A 21,249-nucleotide genomic window follows, 5' to 3' on the forward strand; every position below is an offset into this window, starting at 1 on the left:
AAACCCGCTCTGATTTGGAACCGTAAGAATTGGGAGGAGTGGAGCTAATCTTTCCGAAAGAATCTTGGATATGATCTTATTCGTCACATTGCATAAGCTGACAGGTCGGTAGTCCGCCCATGTGTGAGGGCTTTCTTTTTTTGGAAGCAACACTATCATAGTGGCGGTGAAACTTCTAGGCATGTAGGCTCCGGCAAAGAAGTCTCCAACCGCAGCCACAACATCTTCGCATACAATCTCCCAGCAAACTTGAAAAAACAGGGACGAGAACCCATCCGGACCTGGAGTACTCTCTGCGGAAATTCCAAAAACCGCCTGCTTGACCTCCTCCACAGAAGGAGTAGTGCTCATACCATCTGTTTCAACGTTATCCGGCAGAGTGTGAATGATCTCAAGCTGCGGTTCTTCCAACAGTGAGCTATCCGAGGTGAGGAGGTTTTGGAAGAAGGATGCCGCTGAATTTCGGAGTTCTTCTTCATTTGAAATCGAGTTATTACCCTCTTGAATCTCATGAATGCGAGACTTAACCCTTTTTTGTCGAACTCAGCCTTGGAAGAATTTGGTATTTCGCTCCCCCTCTTTTACCCATCTGATTGCTGCCTTTTGCCGCCAGAAGTCCTCTTCCATTCTGAGACAGAGCAAGTACTCAGCCGTTCTCCTATTGTGCTCTTCTCTGTTCATCACTGACGGCTCTGCCTCGTAGGTGTGTTGAGCTTTGGCCGCTTCCATTTCCGAATTTTTAAGACGAACAAAGATGTTCCCAAAGACTTCCTTATTGCACTATTTTAGCCCCTTTTTCATGATTCCGAGTTTGATTTGGAGGTTTCTCATCCCATGGGCTCCAGTATCCACTCTCCAGAGTTTCTTAACCTCTTCCATGAAAAGATGATGTCTTGTCCACATCGCTTGAAAACGGAACGGACATCTGGCTCTGTTTTCAGACTCCATGCATCTGATCAGGAGTGGCCCATGATCCGAGACCACTCTTGGAAGAACCGTGACCCTCGTCGAAGCAAATACGGCCGACCACCCTTCATCGATTAACACACGGTCGAGCCTTTCGAACAGGGAACCTCTTGCCCAGGTAAAGAGAGGCCCATCACAGCCCGGATCGATGAGGTTGCAATCGCTAATAGCCTCTGCGAAGTCGAGCATCTCCGGTATTTTGCCCCTCACACCCTCCGGTGCGCCTCCACTACGTTCCATCTCATTAAGATAGATATTGAAATCTCCTCCCACCGCCCATGGTAACCCCTCCATTTCCTCTGCGATATTCCTAAGTGATTCCCACAGTGGCCTTCGACCTCCCTGTGACCATTTGCCGTACACCACCGAGATGAAGAAAGGATTTTTGGTAGAGCATGTTGAGATTTGAACGTGGAGAAGTTGTTCTGAGTCGAAACAAGCTTCCACTCTCCATTCACGCATCCCAAAAAGCCAAATTTTGTTATTGATATTTCCACCTTTGAAGTCGAGTTTGATCAACCTGCAGATCTCCGGTCACGGGAGAGTTAGTGGTTCGATAATTGCAACAAAAGAAAGTTTATATGTTACGATTAAATGATTGAGCACGCTCTGGGTTTTGGCATTCGCCATACCCCGAGCATTCCAAACCAGGATGTTGTGTGACATGAGGAATCATGCCATGTTTGGGGTGTGAAACCCCTCTGTCCGTTGCGCTTTATCCTTCTCAAGCTCCGTTCTGGCCACGTTGGGTGCCCTGTTTCCTATGTTTTCATCTTCTAATGAAGTCCAATTTCTTTGAGATCCTTGTGATTTAGATCCTATAAAATCAACCCTCTTTAAATATCTTTGTCTAGCAATTAAATGAACTTTTCCTCCTCGTGGATTGATACAAAAAGAAAGAAAAGGGCGGAAAATGAAAAAGCACGAAAATTAAATTTAAGAGGGTGTTACATTTCAAACTTGAGTGGATATGAATTTTTTCTATATACATTGAATGCAGGTATTTAAGTATAATTAACTAAATAAATAATGGTGCATATAGCCGAAACAGAGAATAGGAACGCGGTTCATCACACCGTCCGGTCCGGCTATCACGGCCGGATGAGCGGAAACGGCAATTCAGCCACTGGACATTATTATGCATAGCTACTCTGCCAACCTATCATTGCTAATGACGTGGATTTCCACCTCCATCCAAGTCCGCAACATGTTTCACTTTCACATAATTAAAGCATTTTCATCATAAATAGAAATTATGTCGCTTTCCCTTTGCCCTTTTTCCTCATTTCAAATTTTCAAATTTCTTACCATATGGCATATGCACATCAACTAATTTATAGTACTACTCCACCAAATTAATTAAAATTAACCACTCACTCAGTGAATTGTTTCCAACACCTAAAATTAACACTAGTCGACGTGGGAGTTAATGCCTACACAAAATATTGTTTATCTACTTTAAAAAAATTTGCATTGATTTGCTAAATTTGTTGATATACCTATACACACATGTATATTTAATTATGTCGGACTTCAATATAGTATGACAATACAAGTAAAGAAGTCGCAACTAATTTCTGGTTAATAATCAACCATCCAAAATAGCAATGCTATTTAAATTTAAAGAAAAAGAAAAAAAGAAAGAAAAATAGTACACATCCCATAGAGAAATGAGATCTGATTAATTTAGTGATCAAGGGCATTTGGGCCAGTGCAGTAACTAACGAGATGGTTCCAAACCCACTGGACCAAAAACCGCCGTCGGATGCCGTTCATATTATACGTGGCGCCCTGTCCGTCGTTCATCATCTGTCCCGTGTAGGACCCGCCGCCCCCAGTTCCGTAAATGCCCTCGCACAAATCCGCAATTTCCACCGGGAACACGGGGTCACCACCCGCGTACCAGGCGTTAACTAACGGATTAGTGGCGACCTCCGCTATCTCGTGCGCAATGACGCTTATCATTCCGTCAACTCCGACGTCGCCGTTGGGGGACTTGACGGCCTTGAGATTGGGAATGTATTTGGGGACGGAGAAAGGGTAGGCGCAGATGCCGGGGCAGAGCTTGGCGGAGTTTCCCACCCAGGCGTAGGGGAGCGTGTAGCCTACGATGGAGGGGAAGGTGAAGTAGTGGAAGCCGCAGACGTTGTTGCAGAAGTCCTGGACGTAGACGTCATCCGACGTCAGTAGGAGGTAGATGCCGCCGCGGGGGTTGATGGGGAGGGGGCGCGTGGAGGCGGAGACGGCGGACTTGATGACGGACTGGACGGAGAGGCGCGTGAGGGACTTGCCGTGGGCGTAGAAGCGGTCGCTCTTCTCGGCGCCGATGCGGACGGAGCGGGAGATGTTGGAGCCGGTCTGGTCGGTGTACTGCTGGACGGTGCGCCACCAGGAGGCGACGGAGGGGGGGCGGGAGGCGTCGGCGGAGATGGAGGAGATGAACTCGCGGATGATCCGCTTCTGGGGGGTGCGCCACGCGCCGTACCAGATGGGGTAGACGGTGATGTTGCCGGTGAGGACGGGGCCCATGTGGTACTTCATCTTCACGAACTCCGACGACCCCTCGTATTTCTTGGACCCCTCGAAGAGTGCCGCGGTGGCGTTGAGCGGGGAATCGGGCCACGGCCGCCACGAGATGACGGGGGCGGTGAAGAAATAGAGGATTAAAAAGAAGGATAGCACCGCCGCCGCCATTGGTGTGGTGTAAGGCTAGCTGAGTGAGTGAGTAAGGATATTTTGAAGATGGAATTGTGTTGAAGCCAGATGGATTTTTAAAAGTGTAGGTGAGGTTGTGGGGCGCACACTCAGAGCATTCACAACCGTGCTCTTGCCAGCGGCACGATTGTGGCCCGGTCCCACTTTTTCTGCCTGCTTTCTTGCAAGAGCACAACACCCACAATTATGCTCTTCCGCAAGGACGAGCACAATTAATTTAAAATTCAATTAAACAATAGCATTTCCATAATAATAAAATTCATTAAAAAAACCTAAATAAAATTACAAATGACAAATAAAATAAAAACGACATAATTAAAAGCCTAAAAATTACATAATTAAAATACTAAAACTTAAAAAAACCACTACTCGTTGCCGAATTTCATCCACATGTGGTTGATTAGGTCTTCTTGTAACTGAATGTGGGTTCGGGTATCGCGCATTGTGTGTCTTGTCTCGATCCTCTGGCCAACCGTCGTATGCTATCGCGCATTGTGTGTCTTGTCTCGATCCTCTGGCCAACCGTCGTATGCTCACCACGGCGTGGGGGAGACCTCGCTGTTGAGCTTCCGGCTTCATCCTCGTCGTAGAAGCTAGCCGCCCTCGGCCCTTCGTCGGCTATAATCATGTTGTGTAAGATAATACACGTGAACATGATGTCGGCGATATTATTCACGTACCACAGCCGAGCCGGAGCCTTCGCAATGTTGAATCGGGCTTGAAGGACCCCGAAGGCTCTTTCGACGTCTTTCCGCGCGGACTCTTGACGCTGCGCAAAAAGAACCCATCTCGGGTCGTGCGGGTTGTGGAGCGTCTTCACGAACGTCGACCACCTTGGGTAGATACCATCGGCGAGATAGTAACCCATGTGGTATGTATTTCCGTTGATGATGAAGTCGATCGCCGGTGCTACACCATTCATCACATCATTGAAGAGTGGTGAAGAATAGAGCACGTTCAAGTCGTTGTTGGCTAAGGCAACGCCGAAATATGCATGCCAAATCCATAGGCAGTAGTCGGCGACCGCCTCAAGGATAAGTGTTGGGCCGCCGCCTTTGTGACCGCTTAAGTGTTGCCCCCTCCAAGCATTCGGGCAATTCTTCCACCTCCAATGCATGCAGTCAATGCTGCCAAGCATTCCGGGAAAGCCATGGACTGATTCGTGAAGACGAAGCAACCGTTGGCAATCATCGGTGCTGGGTGCCCGAAGGAATTCATCCTCGAAAGCTGAACGAACGCCCTCGCAAAAATTCTTTAGACACAGGATTCCAGTGGACTCACCGATATGCAAATACTCGTCGAAGATGTCGGCCGTTTGCCCAGTAGTAAGTTGTCGGATGGCACACGTACACTTCTGCAACGGCGTGATACTTTGCCGGCCGGCTGCATCTGGACCTGTTTGGAAGAATTCAACACGTGTGGACAATGTGTTGACAATTCGCATGAACAAGCGCTTTGACATGCGAAAACGGCGCCTGAAGTAATCTGCCGGAAACCGCGGCTGGTCGGCAAAGTAGTCGGCAACGAGCCTTTCGTGGGCTCCCTCCCGGTCACGATGGATATAGCGGCGATTTGATCTAGTTCGTTGAGGAGGAGGAGCAGGGGTATTCGCCGCGACATATGCTTCGTAAGCGGCACGATGTTGTTCGTAGTATTCTTGTTCTTCGCGCTCCGCTTCTGCCATAATATGGGTGAAATCCATTTGAGGTTTTGAGTGATGGATGAAGGTGTTGATAGTTTGTATGAGAATTATGAATTGGAGATGAATGAGAGATGATTTGATGTGATAAATGGATGATGAATGTGTGTATTTATAGATGATTTTGGGGGGGAAAAATAAGAAAAAAATAAAAAAAATTTCAGAAAATCGGGCAAAAAAAGACCATATTTTTGGTATTTGGAAAATTTTTTTTTTATTTTTTATCATTATTTAAAATTAATTAACGAATTTAAAAAAAATTATTCAAAGGCAACGGCTATGCCGTTGCCCAATCGTGTGCCGCCACGTCGACTGCTTGCTGGCACGGCGGCGAGCCTCGTCCTCGCCGCTGGCACGGACGGCGGCCTTCTTCTTCACCACCGTTGCGGATGCTCTCAAGGAATCAATTTTGTTTTGATTTTTGTCGTAAAAAGAGGTTATTTATTGGACTAGATTTTTTAGTTAATTACTACTACTACTTTTTATACTAAATAAATGGGTGTATAAATATCTTTAGGCCATCCACAACGCTATCACTATACCGTCCCTTAACCGTTCCTTAAAACACTATTTGTGAGCCCCACTGTACCTTTTTATTCCATCCCTTAACTAAGGGACGGAACCTGCAACCCTCCGTCCCTTAAATTACTATTCATTCAATTTCTTTTTTTTTTTATTTTTTTTCCACCAAATTCAATTAATAAAAACACACTTCATTAAAAATAAAATAACATTACAACATAAAATTCGTAAAAAAATTAAAAAAACATAATTAAAAATCCTAAAAAAATTAAAAATACATAATTTAAGTTCCTCCACCAAAGCTTGCCTAAATGTGCTCCATGAGATCATCAGGGAGTTGGGCGTGGGCGGAAGAGTCACGTGTCCTTGCCCGAATAGACAACCGTTCTTGTATAGACGGATGCACTCCACTTCGAGGCGGACTACTGGCGGTTGAGCTTCCGGGGGCTTCGGGGTCGAACCAATTTTCCGCCTCGGGTCCTTCGTCTTGGACAATCATGTTGTGCAAGATTATGCACGTATACATGATGTCGACCATGTTCTCCATGAACCACGAACAAGCCGGGGCTTTGATAATGTTGAAGCGCACTTGGAGAACCCCGAACGCCCACTCCACATCCTTCTGAGCAGCCTCCTGCTTCTGCCCAAAAAGCGCCTGCTTTGCGTTCACAGGCCTAGCGCACGTCTTCACGAAGGTTGGCCACTTCGGGTAGATGCCGTCGGCAAGATAGTACTTCATTCTATAGCGCCGGTTGTTAGCGGTGAAGTTGATGGCCGGCGCTTTACCATCCAAAACTTCGGCGAAGAGGTCGGATTGCTGGAGCACGTTTATGTCGTTGTTCAAGCCGGGGACCCCGAAGTACGCATGCCAGATCCATAGCCGGTAGTCGGAGATGTCCTCGAGTATAACGGTGGGGTGGGTGTCTTTGTGGCCGCTCGTGTACGACCCCATCCACTCCACCGGGCAATTCTTCCCCAGTGCATGCAATCGATGCTGCCAAGCATCCCGGGGAAGCCATGCACTTGTTCGTGAAGGCGGAGCAAGAACTGGCAATCTGTCGTGCTTGGCTTCCGGATAAATTCGTCGGTGAAGGCTGCCCGGACGCCTTTGCAAAATTGGAGCAAGCACATTCTCCCAGTGCTGTCTCCAATCTGGAGGTATTCGTCGAACACATCCGTCGTTAGTCTAGTCGCAAGCTGACGGATTGCTGCAGTACATTTCTGCAGCGTCGTGTGGCTGGGACGGCCGACGGCCGACGGCGTCGAACCTTTCTTGGAAGAACTCTTCTCGGCCCGCCAATGTATTTGCGATGTGGAGAAATAGCGGTCGCCACATGCAGAAACGGCGACGGAAGTAGGTATCTCCCCACACCGGATTATCGCAGAAGTAGGTAACCTTGCGGTGGCTTCCTCCCAGTTACGATGGATGTAAATCCGGGAGCGTCTTTGGGGCGGATCGGCTTCCTCTGCTTCCCGGCGTCGATCTTCTTCAAGTGATTCTTCCATTATTTGACGCATTTGCTCATATGGATCCATGGGATCGATTAAATTTGGGGTAAGAATAAAAGAGAGATGATTTGAGAAGAATAGATGTGTAGTTGTGTGTGAAATGAGGATGAATTAGGAGTATTTATAGAGTAAAAAAAAAAATTTAAAAAAAATGGAAACGGCTAAAAAATACGGTAACATTACCGTTTTCACAATTTAATTTTTTTTATTTCGAATTTTTTTAAAAAAAATAAATTATTGAGTCAGCGTGACGAATCCCACTCGCGGCCCGGCGAGTGGACGTCACGCATCGCCTGGGAGCTCGCCACGTCGCCTTGGCGCGTGGCGAGACGTCACGCGATTGGTCACGGCGGGACGGGCGATCCGGCGGGCTGAGGACGGGACGAGACTCTGCAACGCGTCCCGCCCCGGTTCCGTCATGGCGTAACGGGACACGGGCCACCCGCGTAACGCGTTGCGGGTGGCCTTAGCCTATCTTACTGTACTACATGATTTTAGGTTCAAGTAGATGAAATGTTATTATAGCAGTTTAATTTTGCTTGCAACAATTCTAAGAAGAAAGTACGATTAGCAGACACATCCCTTTATTAATCGTACGAGACGATAACATGAGAGCCTCTTTATTAATGAATCCGAGTTTATTGATATTCTCTCGGTGGCTCCATTCCTTATTAATTGAGGCATTTCATTTTAGGACGGTAATTAAAAATAGTATGTTCGGTAGATAGTGAATAAAATAATAAGAGAAAATAAGATGAAGGGAAAATAAAATAATATAGAGGGTTAATTTTTGCTAAAAATAGAAATCACTCAATTATTTTAAAACTTAAAAAAAAAATTTACTCAATTAATATGGAGTCTTGTTGAAAGATGATATTATCGTATAGAAAGATAACCACCTTTCGTCATTGCGAGGGTCGCTAAACACCACCCCTTAACACCATATTAATGTCCGGAAAGGCTCTTGGTCCTACCAATTGCTTGAAGCTCTGTCAAAGCAGAATGGACTTGTCTTCATATCGGCTTGATGCCGAATCCAAGACAAGAGCAGATATTCCCCCTTCTGATCCATTCATTTCTGCAAGTAGGGAGGATCCAGAGCTAAGCCCCCTCCCATTCGAGGCCGGGTGGCCTAGGAGGGAATAGTATTTATGAAGTAATTTATTTATTTTCTTTATTTTATGTAATTTTAAAGTGTTTTACTGTTTTATGAACTCATTTTAGTATGTTACTTTATGTCATAGGTTGTGGCTCATGAATATATGAAAACAAAACGAAGTTCCAGCTAAGTAGGGAGCTTATTGAGGAGTTGAGAAGTTCGCATGGAGCCATGGACCATACCATGTTACACTGCCATGTGATATGCTTACACATATTCAAATAATTTATTTTTAAATTATAATATTAAAATATTAAATTTTTTCTATAGAATGCACTTCATCCCTTAAAATTTGACACCATTTGACCCGGCGCGGATTTAAAAAAATGTAATAGAAAGTGAGTTGAAAAAGTTAGTGACATATGAGTCCTACTTTTATATACTCCCTCCGTCCCTAATAATTTGTGACCATTTGACCTGGCACGAGTTTTAATAAATGTACATAGAAAGAGGGTTGAAAAAGTTTGTGGTATGTGGGTCCTACTTTTATATATTAGTTTTATAATATATTGTGAGTGTGAATGAGTTAGTGGAATGTATGAGTCACTACCAAAAATGGTAAAAGTGAAATGTGACAAATTTTTAGGGACGGACAAAAAAGGAAATATGTGACAAATTTTCAGGGACGGAGGAAGTATTAGTTTTAAAATAAAATGTGGGTGGAAATGAGTTAGTGGAATGTGAGGTCTACTACTAAAAATGGTAAAAGTGAAAGGTGTCAAATTTTTAGGGACGGATGAAAAAGGAAATAAGTGACAAATTTTCAGGGACGGAGAGAATATTAAATTGTGTGTAACACATCCCCTGGCACAAAATCCAAATCCCCACTTATATTTTTTACGTACAAATATAAAGTAGAGCATTTATGTTTCAATATTAAATTTTATGAGATGTTTAATAAATTAGAAATAGTTGTGTTTTTATTTTAAGAAACATGACACTTTCGAGTGATGCATTCCAAAAATAAATTTGTAACTGTCACTTTAAATACAACTAGTTAAGATCTATTTTTACTTTTAGGGGCTCTTATTCAATTTTTTTTTCTACCTATACTATTTATGCAATCATTATTTTCCGACAATCATTCATGTTCCTTTTTCTTTGCAATTTCACCCATATGCATTCTCCAATTTCCAGCTTTCGGTGTTCAGATGATCAACTTGGTAAGGGCGATGTAATTCGTAGCTCAATGCAATCAAATCTTGAACACAGCCAAGATCAAACCGGAACAAGCAAGAAGACTACACTATCGATTGAAATGAGTAAAGCTAATAACAAGAGAAGCACATGGAGAAACAATGGAGATCCTTTGTTCAATATGTGGGAGAAACTCTTAGCTGGTGGATGAAAATCCTTTCCCTCTCATGCAACTTGAAATCAAAAACTAAATTCTAATTAACTTCCCTCACTTTTCATACTCAAATATTGGGAGGGAAATTCAAAATAGAAAGTTACAAGAATTGCATATCAGTCCCTAAACTTTATTAGTTGTTCAGTTGTGCCCCAATTCCATAACAAATCTCCACCTTGGGACATAACTGGACAATCATCAGAGCATTTCCAATTCCTTTCATTCACTTCAGCTGGATCAGATTCACCAATTCCATGCAATACTTCAGTTTTGATCCGGGTAAGGCTTTTGTGAGCATATCAGATGCATTGTGCTCAGTTGTTACCGTTTCAATCTTTACTGCGCCCTTTTCCACTTCATCTCTCACAAAATGCAGTTTAACATCCACATGCTTGCTCCTTTCGTGAAATGTTTGATGCTTTGATAGACATATAGCACTATTTGAGTCACACAACACTGCCACAGTGCCTTGATCAACTCCAAAATCAGAGCAGATTCCTTTGAGCCATATGCTTTCTATCACTGCCTCAGACAAGGAAATGTACTCAGCTTCAATTGTTGAGAGTGCCACCACAGATTGGAGACTTGATCTCCAGCTCACTGCAGCACCATACAGACAGAATACATAACCAGATTGTGATTTCCTTGTATCAATGTTTGTTGCAAAATCAGAATCACAATATCCCATCAGAGGCTGCCCCACAATCTCCTTACTCCCATCAAACAATATTTCATAATCCTGAGTACCATTAAGATACCTCAATATCCATTTTAAAGCATGCCAATGCTCCAGACCCGGATCTGCCATGTATCTACTCACAACACTTATAGCTTGACTGATATCTAGCCTTGTACACACCATGGTGTACATGATACTTCCCACTATGTTTGCATATGGGATCTTGTCCATCTATCTTCTCTGATCATCATCTTTAGGGCTCTGATTCACACTGAGCTTAAACTGCTGGCTCAGAGGCATACTCACTGATTAGCTATGATCCATCTGAAACTTCTTAACCACATTCTTGATGTAATCTTTCTGAGTCAGCCATATCCTTTTCTGATCTCTATCTCTTATGATCTCCATCCCAAGGATCTTCTTTGCATCTCCAAGATCCTTCATGTCAAACTCTGCCTTCAGATCTGACTTCACCAGCTCCACCTCTTCCTTATGCTTGGCAGAAATCAGCATGTCATCTACATATAATAGTAGATATGCCACAACAACTCCACCTCTTCTCTTGATGAAAACACAATGATCATACAAAGATTTCTCAAATCCAATCTTCTGCATGAACTCATTGAACCTCAGATACCACTGCATTGAACTTTGTTTGAGGCCATAGAGACTTCTTTTAAGCAAACACACTTTTCCTTTATCTTCTGGTCTCATAAATCCAGGTGGTTGTTCCATGTAAATTTTCTCTTGAAGCTCTCCATGGAGAAAGATTGTTTTAACATCCAGTTGTTGCAATTCTCAATCTCTTTGTGCAACAATAGCAAGCAAAACTCTGATGGAGCTGTGTTTAACCACGGGGGATAAAATCTCATTGTAATCCACTCCCTCTCTCTGTGTGAAGCCCTTAGCTACTAATCTAGCTTTGAATCTGACTTGATTGTTGTTGAAGGCCTCAATTTTCTTCTTGAAAGTCCATTTACACCCCACTGTTTTCTGATCAGTTGGCCTCAACACCAGAATCCATGTGTGGTTTTTGTACAAGCTATCAATCTCCTCTTGCATAGCTAATAGCCACTGATCCTTCTCTGGACTCCTTATTGCTTCTTTATAAGTTGAAGGCTCATGATATTCCATCTCTTCAGCTACAGCCAAGGCATAGTGCATCATATCAAAATCATTGAATCTGGAAGGAAGCTTGATATTTCTTCTGGTTCTGTCTCTAGCAATTACTCTCTCTGGAGTCTTACTGTCACTCTCATGCTCAAAAGATCTATCAGTGTTGACTCCTCTTGAATTACTCATAGCATCTGATGGAGCTTCTCTCTGATCCTCCGCCTCAATTTGAACTCTCTGAACATCTTTGTTGAGGAAAGGCATCTCAGATTCTCTGAAAATGACATCTCTACTAATAACCACTTTCATGTTTCCTTCCTCACAGCACCATAATATGTAGCCTCTAACTCCCCTCTGATAGCCAATCATCACACACCTGAGGGCCCTAGGTTCCAATTTTCCTTGTTTTATATGAGCATATGTTCTACACCCAAAGGGCCTCAGTCTTGAATAGTCTCCACAAGACCCATGCCACCTGCTATCTGGGGTCTCATTCTCAATGGCAGCAGAAGGAGATTTGTTGATCAAAATAACAGCAGTGGAGGCTGCTTCAGCCCAAAATGGCTTTGACATTCCAGAGGATATTAGCATACCCCTCACTCTCTCTAGGATGGTTCTATTTGCCCTCTCAGCAACCCCATTTTGTTGTGGGTTGTGAGGGACTGTCCTATGTCTCTTTATCCCCTTATTTCTACAGAATTCATCAAACTCATAGGACAAGAACTCTAGCCCATTGTCAGTCCTAAGGCATCTCAATGGCTTTCCTTTCTCCAATTCAACCTCTGTGCACCATTGTTGAAATCTCTGGAATGTTTCTGATTTCTCCTTCATGATCACTATCCATATCTTTCTTGAAAAATCATCAACAAAGGATAAGAAATACCTGCCTCCTGCTATTTACTGGTGCAGGTCCCCATATGTCACTGTGAACATATTGGAGAGGCTCTGTTGAGGTGTGTTTGCCCACTCCATATGGTAGCTTTTTACTCTTTCCAAGGATGCATTCTTCACAAGATCGAATGTCCTTTTGTATCTAAGATTCATGCATCTGTATCATGCCTTGTTTCACTAACTGCTTCAGCCCAGTGTCTCCAATGTGGCCGAGCCTTGCATGCCAATTGATGGATTGTTGAGTGGAATTCACAGATCCATCAACTGCCTCAGCTTGTAGATAGTAAAGCACATTGTTTCTGACAGCTCTCATCACCACTTGGCCATTCTTTGTGACAAGTATCTCTCCACCAAAAAGAGTCAATTTGTAGCCTCTCTTCTCAAGAAGACCTAATGAGATCAGGTTTCTTTTGATGGATGGGATGTATCTGATATCAGTGAGTGTCCTCAAGGACCCATCATCCATCCTTAAGCATATGTTCCCCACACCTTTAACTTCACACACATGATCATCTCCCAACAATACCGAGCCATCTGACTCCTTCAGATCCCAGAACCATTCAAGATTAGAGGACATGTGGAAGCTGCAGCCTGAATCCATGATCCACAGCTTGGACATTGGGCTATTCTGAACCACATTGAGGGCTCTGGCTTCTTCAACTTCTTCAGTGATAACCGTTGTTGTCTCTTCTTCTTTGTGATTTTCAGCTTGCTTCCTCTTCCAAACAAAATAATTTTGTTTGATGTGTCCTAGTTTCTTACACCAGTAGCAGCTTCTTGATTCCTTCTGATCTCCTTCCTTTGTGGCTCGTGGCTTCCATTTATCAGATGAGGGTTTCTTGAATTTAAATGGTTTCTTTGATGTTGCTTTCACGTTGAGGCTCTCAGCAGCTTGATCAATGTGCTTACTGGTTGATTTCTGCATCCCCTTCAACTTCAATGCAGAAAATACCTCTTCCAAGGTCACCTTTGAATCTCTCCCTAGAAGTATGGAGTCCTTGAACTGATCAAAACTCTGCGGCAGAGCATTCAGTAACATCAGAGCTTTATCCTCATCCTTCATGGCATCATCCACGCTCTCAAGATCACCTATGCACTTGCGGAATTCTTCCAGTTGATCTGCAAGATACTTGGAGTCAGAGAACCTGAAATTGAACAACCTTTGCTTGAGATGTAATCTATTGGAAATCGACTTTTCCATATAGATCTCTAATTTCTCCCATACTTTTGCGGCATCTTTTTCTTTCTGGACTTCCCTCAAAACTCTATCACCGAGGCACAAGACGATGGAGCTATATGCCTTATATTCCATCTCTTGCGATTTCGCCTCATCCTCCTCCTGTGTCCCCTTCTTATCCGTCTTGGATTTCACATAATCCCATACGCCTTGCTGCATCAGAACAACTCTCATCTTCAACCTCCACAGGCCGAAATCATTTTCGCCGGTGAATCGCTCAACGTCGAACTTTGCGGTAGACATTGTTGAATGCGTCGTCTTCCTCCGTTCCCACAGACGGCGCCAATTTGTAATTCGTAGCTCAACGCAATCAAATCTTGAACACAACCAAGATCAAACCGGAACAAGCAAGAAGACTACACTATCGGTTGAAATGAGTAAAGCTAATAACAAGAAAAGCACATGGAGAAACAATGGAGATCCTTTGTTCAATATGTGGGAGAAACTCTTAGCTGATGGATGAAAATCATTTCTCTCTCATTCATATTGAAATCAAAAACTAAATTCTAATTAACTTCCCTCACTTTTCCTACTCAAATATTGGGAGGGAAATTCAAAACAGAAAGTTACAAGAATTGCATATCAGTCCCTAAACTTTATTAATTGTTCAGTTGTGCCCCAATTCCATAACAGGCGAAAGATGATTTTTAGTAATTACTATATCATTTATTTTAGATGGAACAATAATAAATTAAAGTTTTTGATAGAAACATAAGTCACTTTCCCTCTCGATCATTTATTTTTGACATGAACTAGTATTGAAAATGCGATACAATTTATATGATTTTATTTGAGTCGACAAAAACAAGTCTGGTCTGACAGAGTGGGTGGTTTTTATTCACGCCTCGGATCAATCCGAGCCAACTTTTGCCAACCCAATATTATATATCTACAAAAGAATTTGTATGTGAGCATGCATAAGACATAATCAACTGTTTGATAAATCAAAATGTTTATGTATTGAGGAATGGAGGTGGAGGGGTCCCCTTCAAAAAAAAGGTGAGATGAGATGAGATGAGATGAGATGAGATGAGATGAGATGAGATGAGGAAGGGGGGCATAAATATTCTTTTGTTAAGTGGACCAAGGGTGTTTATCTTTTGAACTCCAAAACAAAAGTACCCTTCTAAGTACCATATACTCATGCTATGCACCTACACTTGTCACTCTTTAATTTGTCCATCAAATTCTTAATTTTAGTAGTACTAATTTTCGTGTGGGAATACACACTGGTATAAGAATGGTAGAAGTTAGCACTGTTTTCCTTATTTTTAGAATTATATTTGTACTTTTAATTTCGTGCACCCATTGCATACGGAAACAACACCCAGCCTTGTGCCAAGGGGCCACACAGAGCTTGGAGCTTCCTTGAAGTTCTACTGGACAACACTTAGAATCCATTTGGTATACGAAATTGAAATTAGATTTCTATGAAATTGAATTGAAATAATGGATATGAAATTGATTTTCATGTTCCACTGAATTGGTTTCATTTGTGAAATATGCGTTTTTAATGCTAAACATGTAAAAATCATGGATTAAATATGTCCGGTTAATGGATTTTGACCAAATAATAAATGTGACGAGACATTTAATTTTGTGAAATTAAATGACATAGCGTCGATCTACATTTTACGTAGATAAATGTAGTATATTCACCTTCTCAAATCCGATTTCCGGTGAGTGGGAAATAGTAGATTAAAGTTGGACATAATTAGCTTTTAATTAAAGCTTGGAGTTGGAGCTTAGGGAATAATTAACTAGTGTTAATTATCCCACATTGGAGGATTAACACATCTTTTGATGTGTTTAAATTAAGTGACTTTATGTTACTTAATAATTATAGTGGACCAAGATGGGTGAAAGAGTCCACAAGCGCGCGCCGCCGCCTGCCCGCCCGTGCACGCGCACGCGCCGCGGGCCTCGGGCCCGATCTCGATCTTGGACTTGGACTTTGGGCTTGGTGCTTGGGCTTGTCCCTAGCCCAAACTTAATCTTTTTATACCGCCGCAGAGTCAGCAATCCAAGTGGCTTGACACGTCGTCAAGCGTGGCACAGTCAGAGCTGCCAAATGAGAAAAGCACACGCTCCACACGCGAAAGGCACACTCCTGCCACACGAAGCTCTGCCCTCTCCTTCATCCAGTTCGCCCTCTGCCACGCGAAAGGCACACTTCAAGGCTTGGTTGACCCTGCATGGTGGCTTGGCCTATAAATAGGCTAGTCATTCCACTGCATTAGACACTACTATTCACAAGCATAACAGCATAAGCTCTCTCCCTCTCTCTGCATTGTCTTTCTGTCGAAGCTCTGTCTTTTCCTTCATCCAATTCGTCGGAACTCTGCTGATTGCGGTGCTGCATCAAAAGAGACGTAGCCGTTTTACCTTTGGGGACGACACGCCAAACCGAGAGCACTACCGGGGCGTATCTCGTCTTACGGGAAGAGGCATTCTCGACTCGGCTATCATACTGGTTCAGTTGTTTCGATTTTCAATTGTAATTTCATTCAGTTCAGTTTCTCTTTTTCTTCCTTTTGAGTTGTATTACGCCCGGTTGTATCTCTTGTAATCCCCAGAAACCAACAAAACACAAATCCGGTTCTGAACTTTAGCGTCGCAAGGTGAATTTTAACTTTTTTGATGCCTTTTTTTTTCTGGTAGTAGTAATTCTTTTGGGGATGAAGTAACATCTAATTCGAGGGCAAATAGTTTCGATCTATAGGAAAATGCATAGGAGTATTTTTAATTATCAATTTTTTTTATATTACTTGTGATTTTAAGTTTATGCTTAACATTTATTAAGTTATGTCTTTTACTTCAGTTTATTGGCTTGACGCTTGACATATGTAGTTAGCCAATACATAGAGGTTTATTTATATATTCAGAGTGGGACTTCGACGAATACCAAAATATTAGGATTTGTTTTCTCTTTCTCATGCATTCTTCGATTATTTAAAAAAGAATCAATAGAATTAAACTTTATTCATTTTAATTGTTGTTATTTAGTAGTAGTAAATTTTAATCAACGGACTAGACATTTCGTGCATAAAAAAACAAAAAAAATTCACACTTTCCCTAACTTTTTAGTAAAGCCCTTTGTAAAGCCAAGACCTAATCATATGTACTACTGTTATACAAATTTTGTACTGTATAATTTTATGCACGATCAATTAGACGAGATACGCAATATGAAATACAGTAATATTATTAGTCACATGTGTGAAATATACACAAAGACTATTATTGCGAGACACCTTATTTTATCGTAGTTAGGCCATCCGTAACGTTGTTTCTTATTCGTCTCTTAATCGTCTCATCTCTTAACTATTCATGGACCCTACTGTACTTTTCACACCATCTCTTAACTAAGAGACAGAACCTGCAGCCCTGCATCTTGTATTCGTCTCTTAACCATCTCTTAATTTACTATTCATTCAATTTCATTTTTTATTTTTATTTCTAACAAATTCAATTAATAAAAACACACTTCATTAAATAAAATAAAATGACAACATAAAATAAAAATACAACTTAAAATTCAAAAAATTAAAAAAAAACACATAATTAAAATCCTAAAAAAATAAAAATTACATAATTTAAAATACAATTTTATAGAAATTAAAAAAAACTACTTCGCCGGCGAATCATCCCCCGAAGGCGGTGGCGGTGCACTGAAGCCACCTGAATACGGAATACCAATTTGTCTTGCCAAATACTCAATTCCGGCAAGATGAGTTTGGTATTGAGGAGGCGTCATGCGGGAAGTGTCCGCCATCGTGGCGGTCAAGTACATGGACATTAGGGTGTTCGAGGCCACCCCCGAGCCCGAGCCCGTCTGGCTTGATTCACCTCGGCCCCTCCTCCCTCTAGCTGCCTTGGTCCCTTGCGGCCGACAGCGCCCACGGGAGGACCCCCGGCATCGTCTGTCGTGCCATCAACCTCCTGCGAGGCAACGTCTTGTGCGGCGCTGCCCGAACCCCCCCACTAGACGAGAATTGGCCACCCGCCGTGTGCTTCGTGCGCTTCGAGGTCGAGCCCGAGCTGGACTGGACACCGCCGGCCCACCTTTCCTCGTCTTTGACGGCCTCCCAAACATCGACATGTCTGAATTCTTTGCCGGTGTCTTCGAAATAGACTCGCAAAGCCGATCTCAGAATGTAGGCTCCCGTGGCTCCGCTTTGGTAATGAGTCGCCTCGTTCTTGTAGATGCCGCAGAATTTTTTGACCTCTTTGTCGACTCGGTCAAAGTGAGCGCGGAGCATCTTCAATGTGCGGCGGGACCCCTTCGGCTTAATCTCGTTGTAGGCCTCGGTGACCTTTTCCTAGAAGCACTTCCCGGTTTGTTGATTCCCGACGATGGGATCGTACGAGACGCTGATCTAGGCGTTGTACACAGCCATCGTGTCCTTGTGGCTGTACAGATGCCGGCCTACATCCTCCTCCTCCTCCTCCTCCTCGGCCGCCTCCGCCTCTTCCTCCACCGCCCTGGAGCTTCCACCGCCTCGTCCTCCTTCCGGAGTGGGTTCATCCGGATAATCCTCCCGAATTTGGGATAATCCCTGTGAACTCCTCGGGGCGGAGGGACGAGCGTATGCATCAACGTCAAAATGGGGTGGTTGGTACCCCACCGGCGTCGACGAGCCCTGGGTGCCCGGCGTCGACGAACTGGAGCCGGAACCACCCAAGACATTGTACATGCCCCCAGTTGCCAAACGCGTTGATGTTAAACCCGTCAGAGCCGCCACCACCATAGTTGCCGTCACCGGACATTTTGTGATGAGAGGTTAGATGAAAATTGGAGAGTAAATGGAGATGATTTGGGAAGAATAGATGTGTGTTTGTGTGTGAAATGAGGATGAAATATGAGTATTTATAGAGTAAAAAAATATAAAAAATTAAAAAAAGGAAAAAACGGTCGAAAATAACGGTAATATTACCTTTATTTTTTTATTTTTTATTTATTAAATTTGATTTTTTTTAAAAAATGATTCATTGCGTCAGCGTGACGAAGCTCACTCGCGGGCCGGCGAGTGGGCGTCACGCGTGGCGCCGGATCGCTCCACGTCGCGCGAGCGCGTGGCGAGACAGCCCGCGATCCGTCTCAGTGGGACGGGGGTCTCGGCGAGACCGGGACGAGACGGGACGCTGCAACGTGTTTCGCCACCGTCTCGTCTCGGCGGGACGAGATACGAGCCACCCGCGGAACGCGTTGCGGGTGGCCTTAGTACATTGCATGTACGCATGCACTTTGATGGTGTTTAGCGATGTACATCAATTTGTTAAATTTTCATTAAAAAAAGTTTATAAACAACTTCTAAAATCTAAATCTAAATCTAAATCAAGTTTAGCCATGTTCATAAATTTGTTAAATTTTGTTAAATGGACTCTCTTTCTATTCTTGTAAAAATCTATAAAATCACAGTTTTACTTAACTATATTCTCGGCATGCATTCAAATACTTATTATTTATGCGACCATATTTAAAGTTGAATTGTATAGTTGAATGAACGGCAATCCCTTATTTATTTATCTGGAGATTGGTATCAGTATCACATACCCATTCAATACTGGACCACACACATGCAACAGATTTAAATTAAATGTCAACTTTATAACCAATTTAAATAATTCATCTATTTCCCTATAAAATTGAGGCTAACTTTGCTAGCTTTCTTATAATATTTGTTCTTAGCTAAGATCTCTTTAACTTTTTAATTACTCCGTCTTGCCCAATAAATAATAAAAATAAGAACATAAATCATATTTAAGTAATTTTGTGTGCATTGAGCTGTGGTTGCCTTCAGCTGATCCTTGTGAGCACTTGGGCTAGCTATAAATTGACTAATTATTTATATTTATTTCAGGATATAAGAAATAAATTTGTCTTTCAATATTTCAAACCCAACTAAGAGTTTAAGGAAAAATAATTTTTGGTGGCTTGTTTCTAATATTTTGCTTCCCCTTCTGTCTCTTTGTGTGTTGTTGTGTCTGTTGTTTGGTTGAAATATTGTGGATGCCCCATGACTTTGTGAACCTTGAAGTTTGTTTTCTTGTTGATTTGTTGGTCTTTAGTATGAAATTTATTGTTCATAACTTTTGGATTAGAGTATTATATATATCTATCAAAATATTGACTAACTAAAAACAAACAGGGTGCCCCATGGTGGGGGCAGAGTTGGTTTTCAACAGTTGCGTGTGATTGCATCTATTAGTGGATTTTTTTTCCTTCACTTTTCCAATATGGGGTATTTGCATTTCCAATTAAATTTCCTAACTTTATTATTCATTCATCCCAAATTGAAATTTCAAGAATAGACACTATTTAATTTGAATCAAATTTTATTATTTCATTTCATTACTATAATAAGTTATGCATGGTATTTACTATGCCATACACCTATTTCACATAACTTGTGTTCTCTTTAGTTACAACTATACCATTACAAACGAAGGGTTTAAAAAGACAATCATTTGTGCTAGCTAGCTATCTCTCACTAACTATGAGCTTTAAGAAAAAATATTGTATGCATACATTAAAATAATTGATCTAATAATAAAAATATTGATGTGTAAGTAATTATTGTCATGATTAAAAATACTATTATAAAAATAGTACTAGTATGTCCCAAGTGAAAAGTGATAATTCTGATGATTAAAAGGGACAATTGTAAAAGTAAAAGTTGTTCTTAACAAAAATGATTGTTTTAATAAAATAATTACTGTAAAAAATCAGACCAATGCCGAGTTTGATTCGAGCCCGATCCAGGTCGCACATATCACGCAGGGGAGCATGAGTGCAGTTATATAAGAAAAGATCTTGTTGTTGAAATAATAATAGCCTAACTATAGCAAAATTTCAAAATCTAATCAAAATAAAAATCCATTATTACATAATATGATTAAAAGTTCTCATTTTCACTTTCTCATATTTTATTGATTAAATTTTGATATAAACTACTCATTACTTAACATTCTCGTGACCTATTTCAATAGGACTGGAATAATATGGAAATTTATAAATTAATATATCTTCTGAAAATAGTAGTACTTGATTGGTAGTACTCCATTCGTCTCAAGCTAGTTAAGTCGTATTCCTTTTCTATTTATTCTAAAGTAGTTGAATCATTTTATTTTTTTGATAAAAACTTTATTTCATTTCTTACTTTACTTTCTCTTAACCTCTCTTACTTCATTCTTTCTTTTACTTTTTTCTCTCCACTTTAAACTTTAACAAATTAATTTCTTAAATCTCTTGCCTAAAAAAAATATCCCAACTACCTTAGCGGAGGAAATAGTACTCCCTCCGTCCCACCGAAGATGACTCACTTTCCTTTTTCGTACGTCCCAACCAAGATGACCCCTTTCTTATTTAGGAAATATTAAATATACTCAACTATCTTTTTTCTTC

At 41.9% G+C, this 21,249-nt stretch overlaps 1 protein-coding gene across 1 annotated transcript; it reads right to left on the reverse strand.

The window, feature by feature from the left end:
- Nucleotides 1-2,478: 2,478 nt before the first annotated feature.
- Nucleotides 2,479-3,699, reverse strand: LOC121742691 (protein EXORDIUM-like 3). Its single transcript, XM_042135915.1, has one exon. The coding sequence runs from the start codon at nt 3,658-3,660 to the stop codon at nt 2,653-2,655; it is 1,008 nt and encodes a 335-aa protein (XP_041991849.1). The 5' UTR covers nt 3,661-3,699; the 3' UTR covers nt 2,479-2,652.
- Between the last annotated feature and the right edge of the window lie 17,550 nt (nt 3,700-21,249).

This window comes from Salvia splendens, chromosome 7 (assembly GCF_004379255.2).
Source record: "Salvia splendens isolate huo1 chromosome 7, SspV2, whole genome shotgun sequence".
NCBI lineage: Eukaryota > Viridiplantae > Streptophyta > Magnoliopsida > Lamiales > Lamiaceae > Salvia > Salvia splendens.

Excerpts from the sequence above, each read along its gene's own strand:
- LOC121742691 (XM_042135915.1), bottom strand. The coding sequence starts at position 3,660 with ATGGCGGCGGCGGTGCTATCCTTCTTTTTAATCCTCTATTTCTTCACC.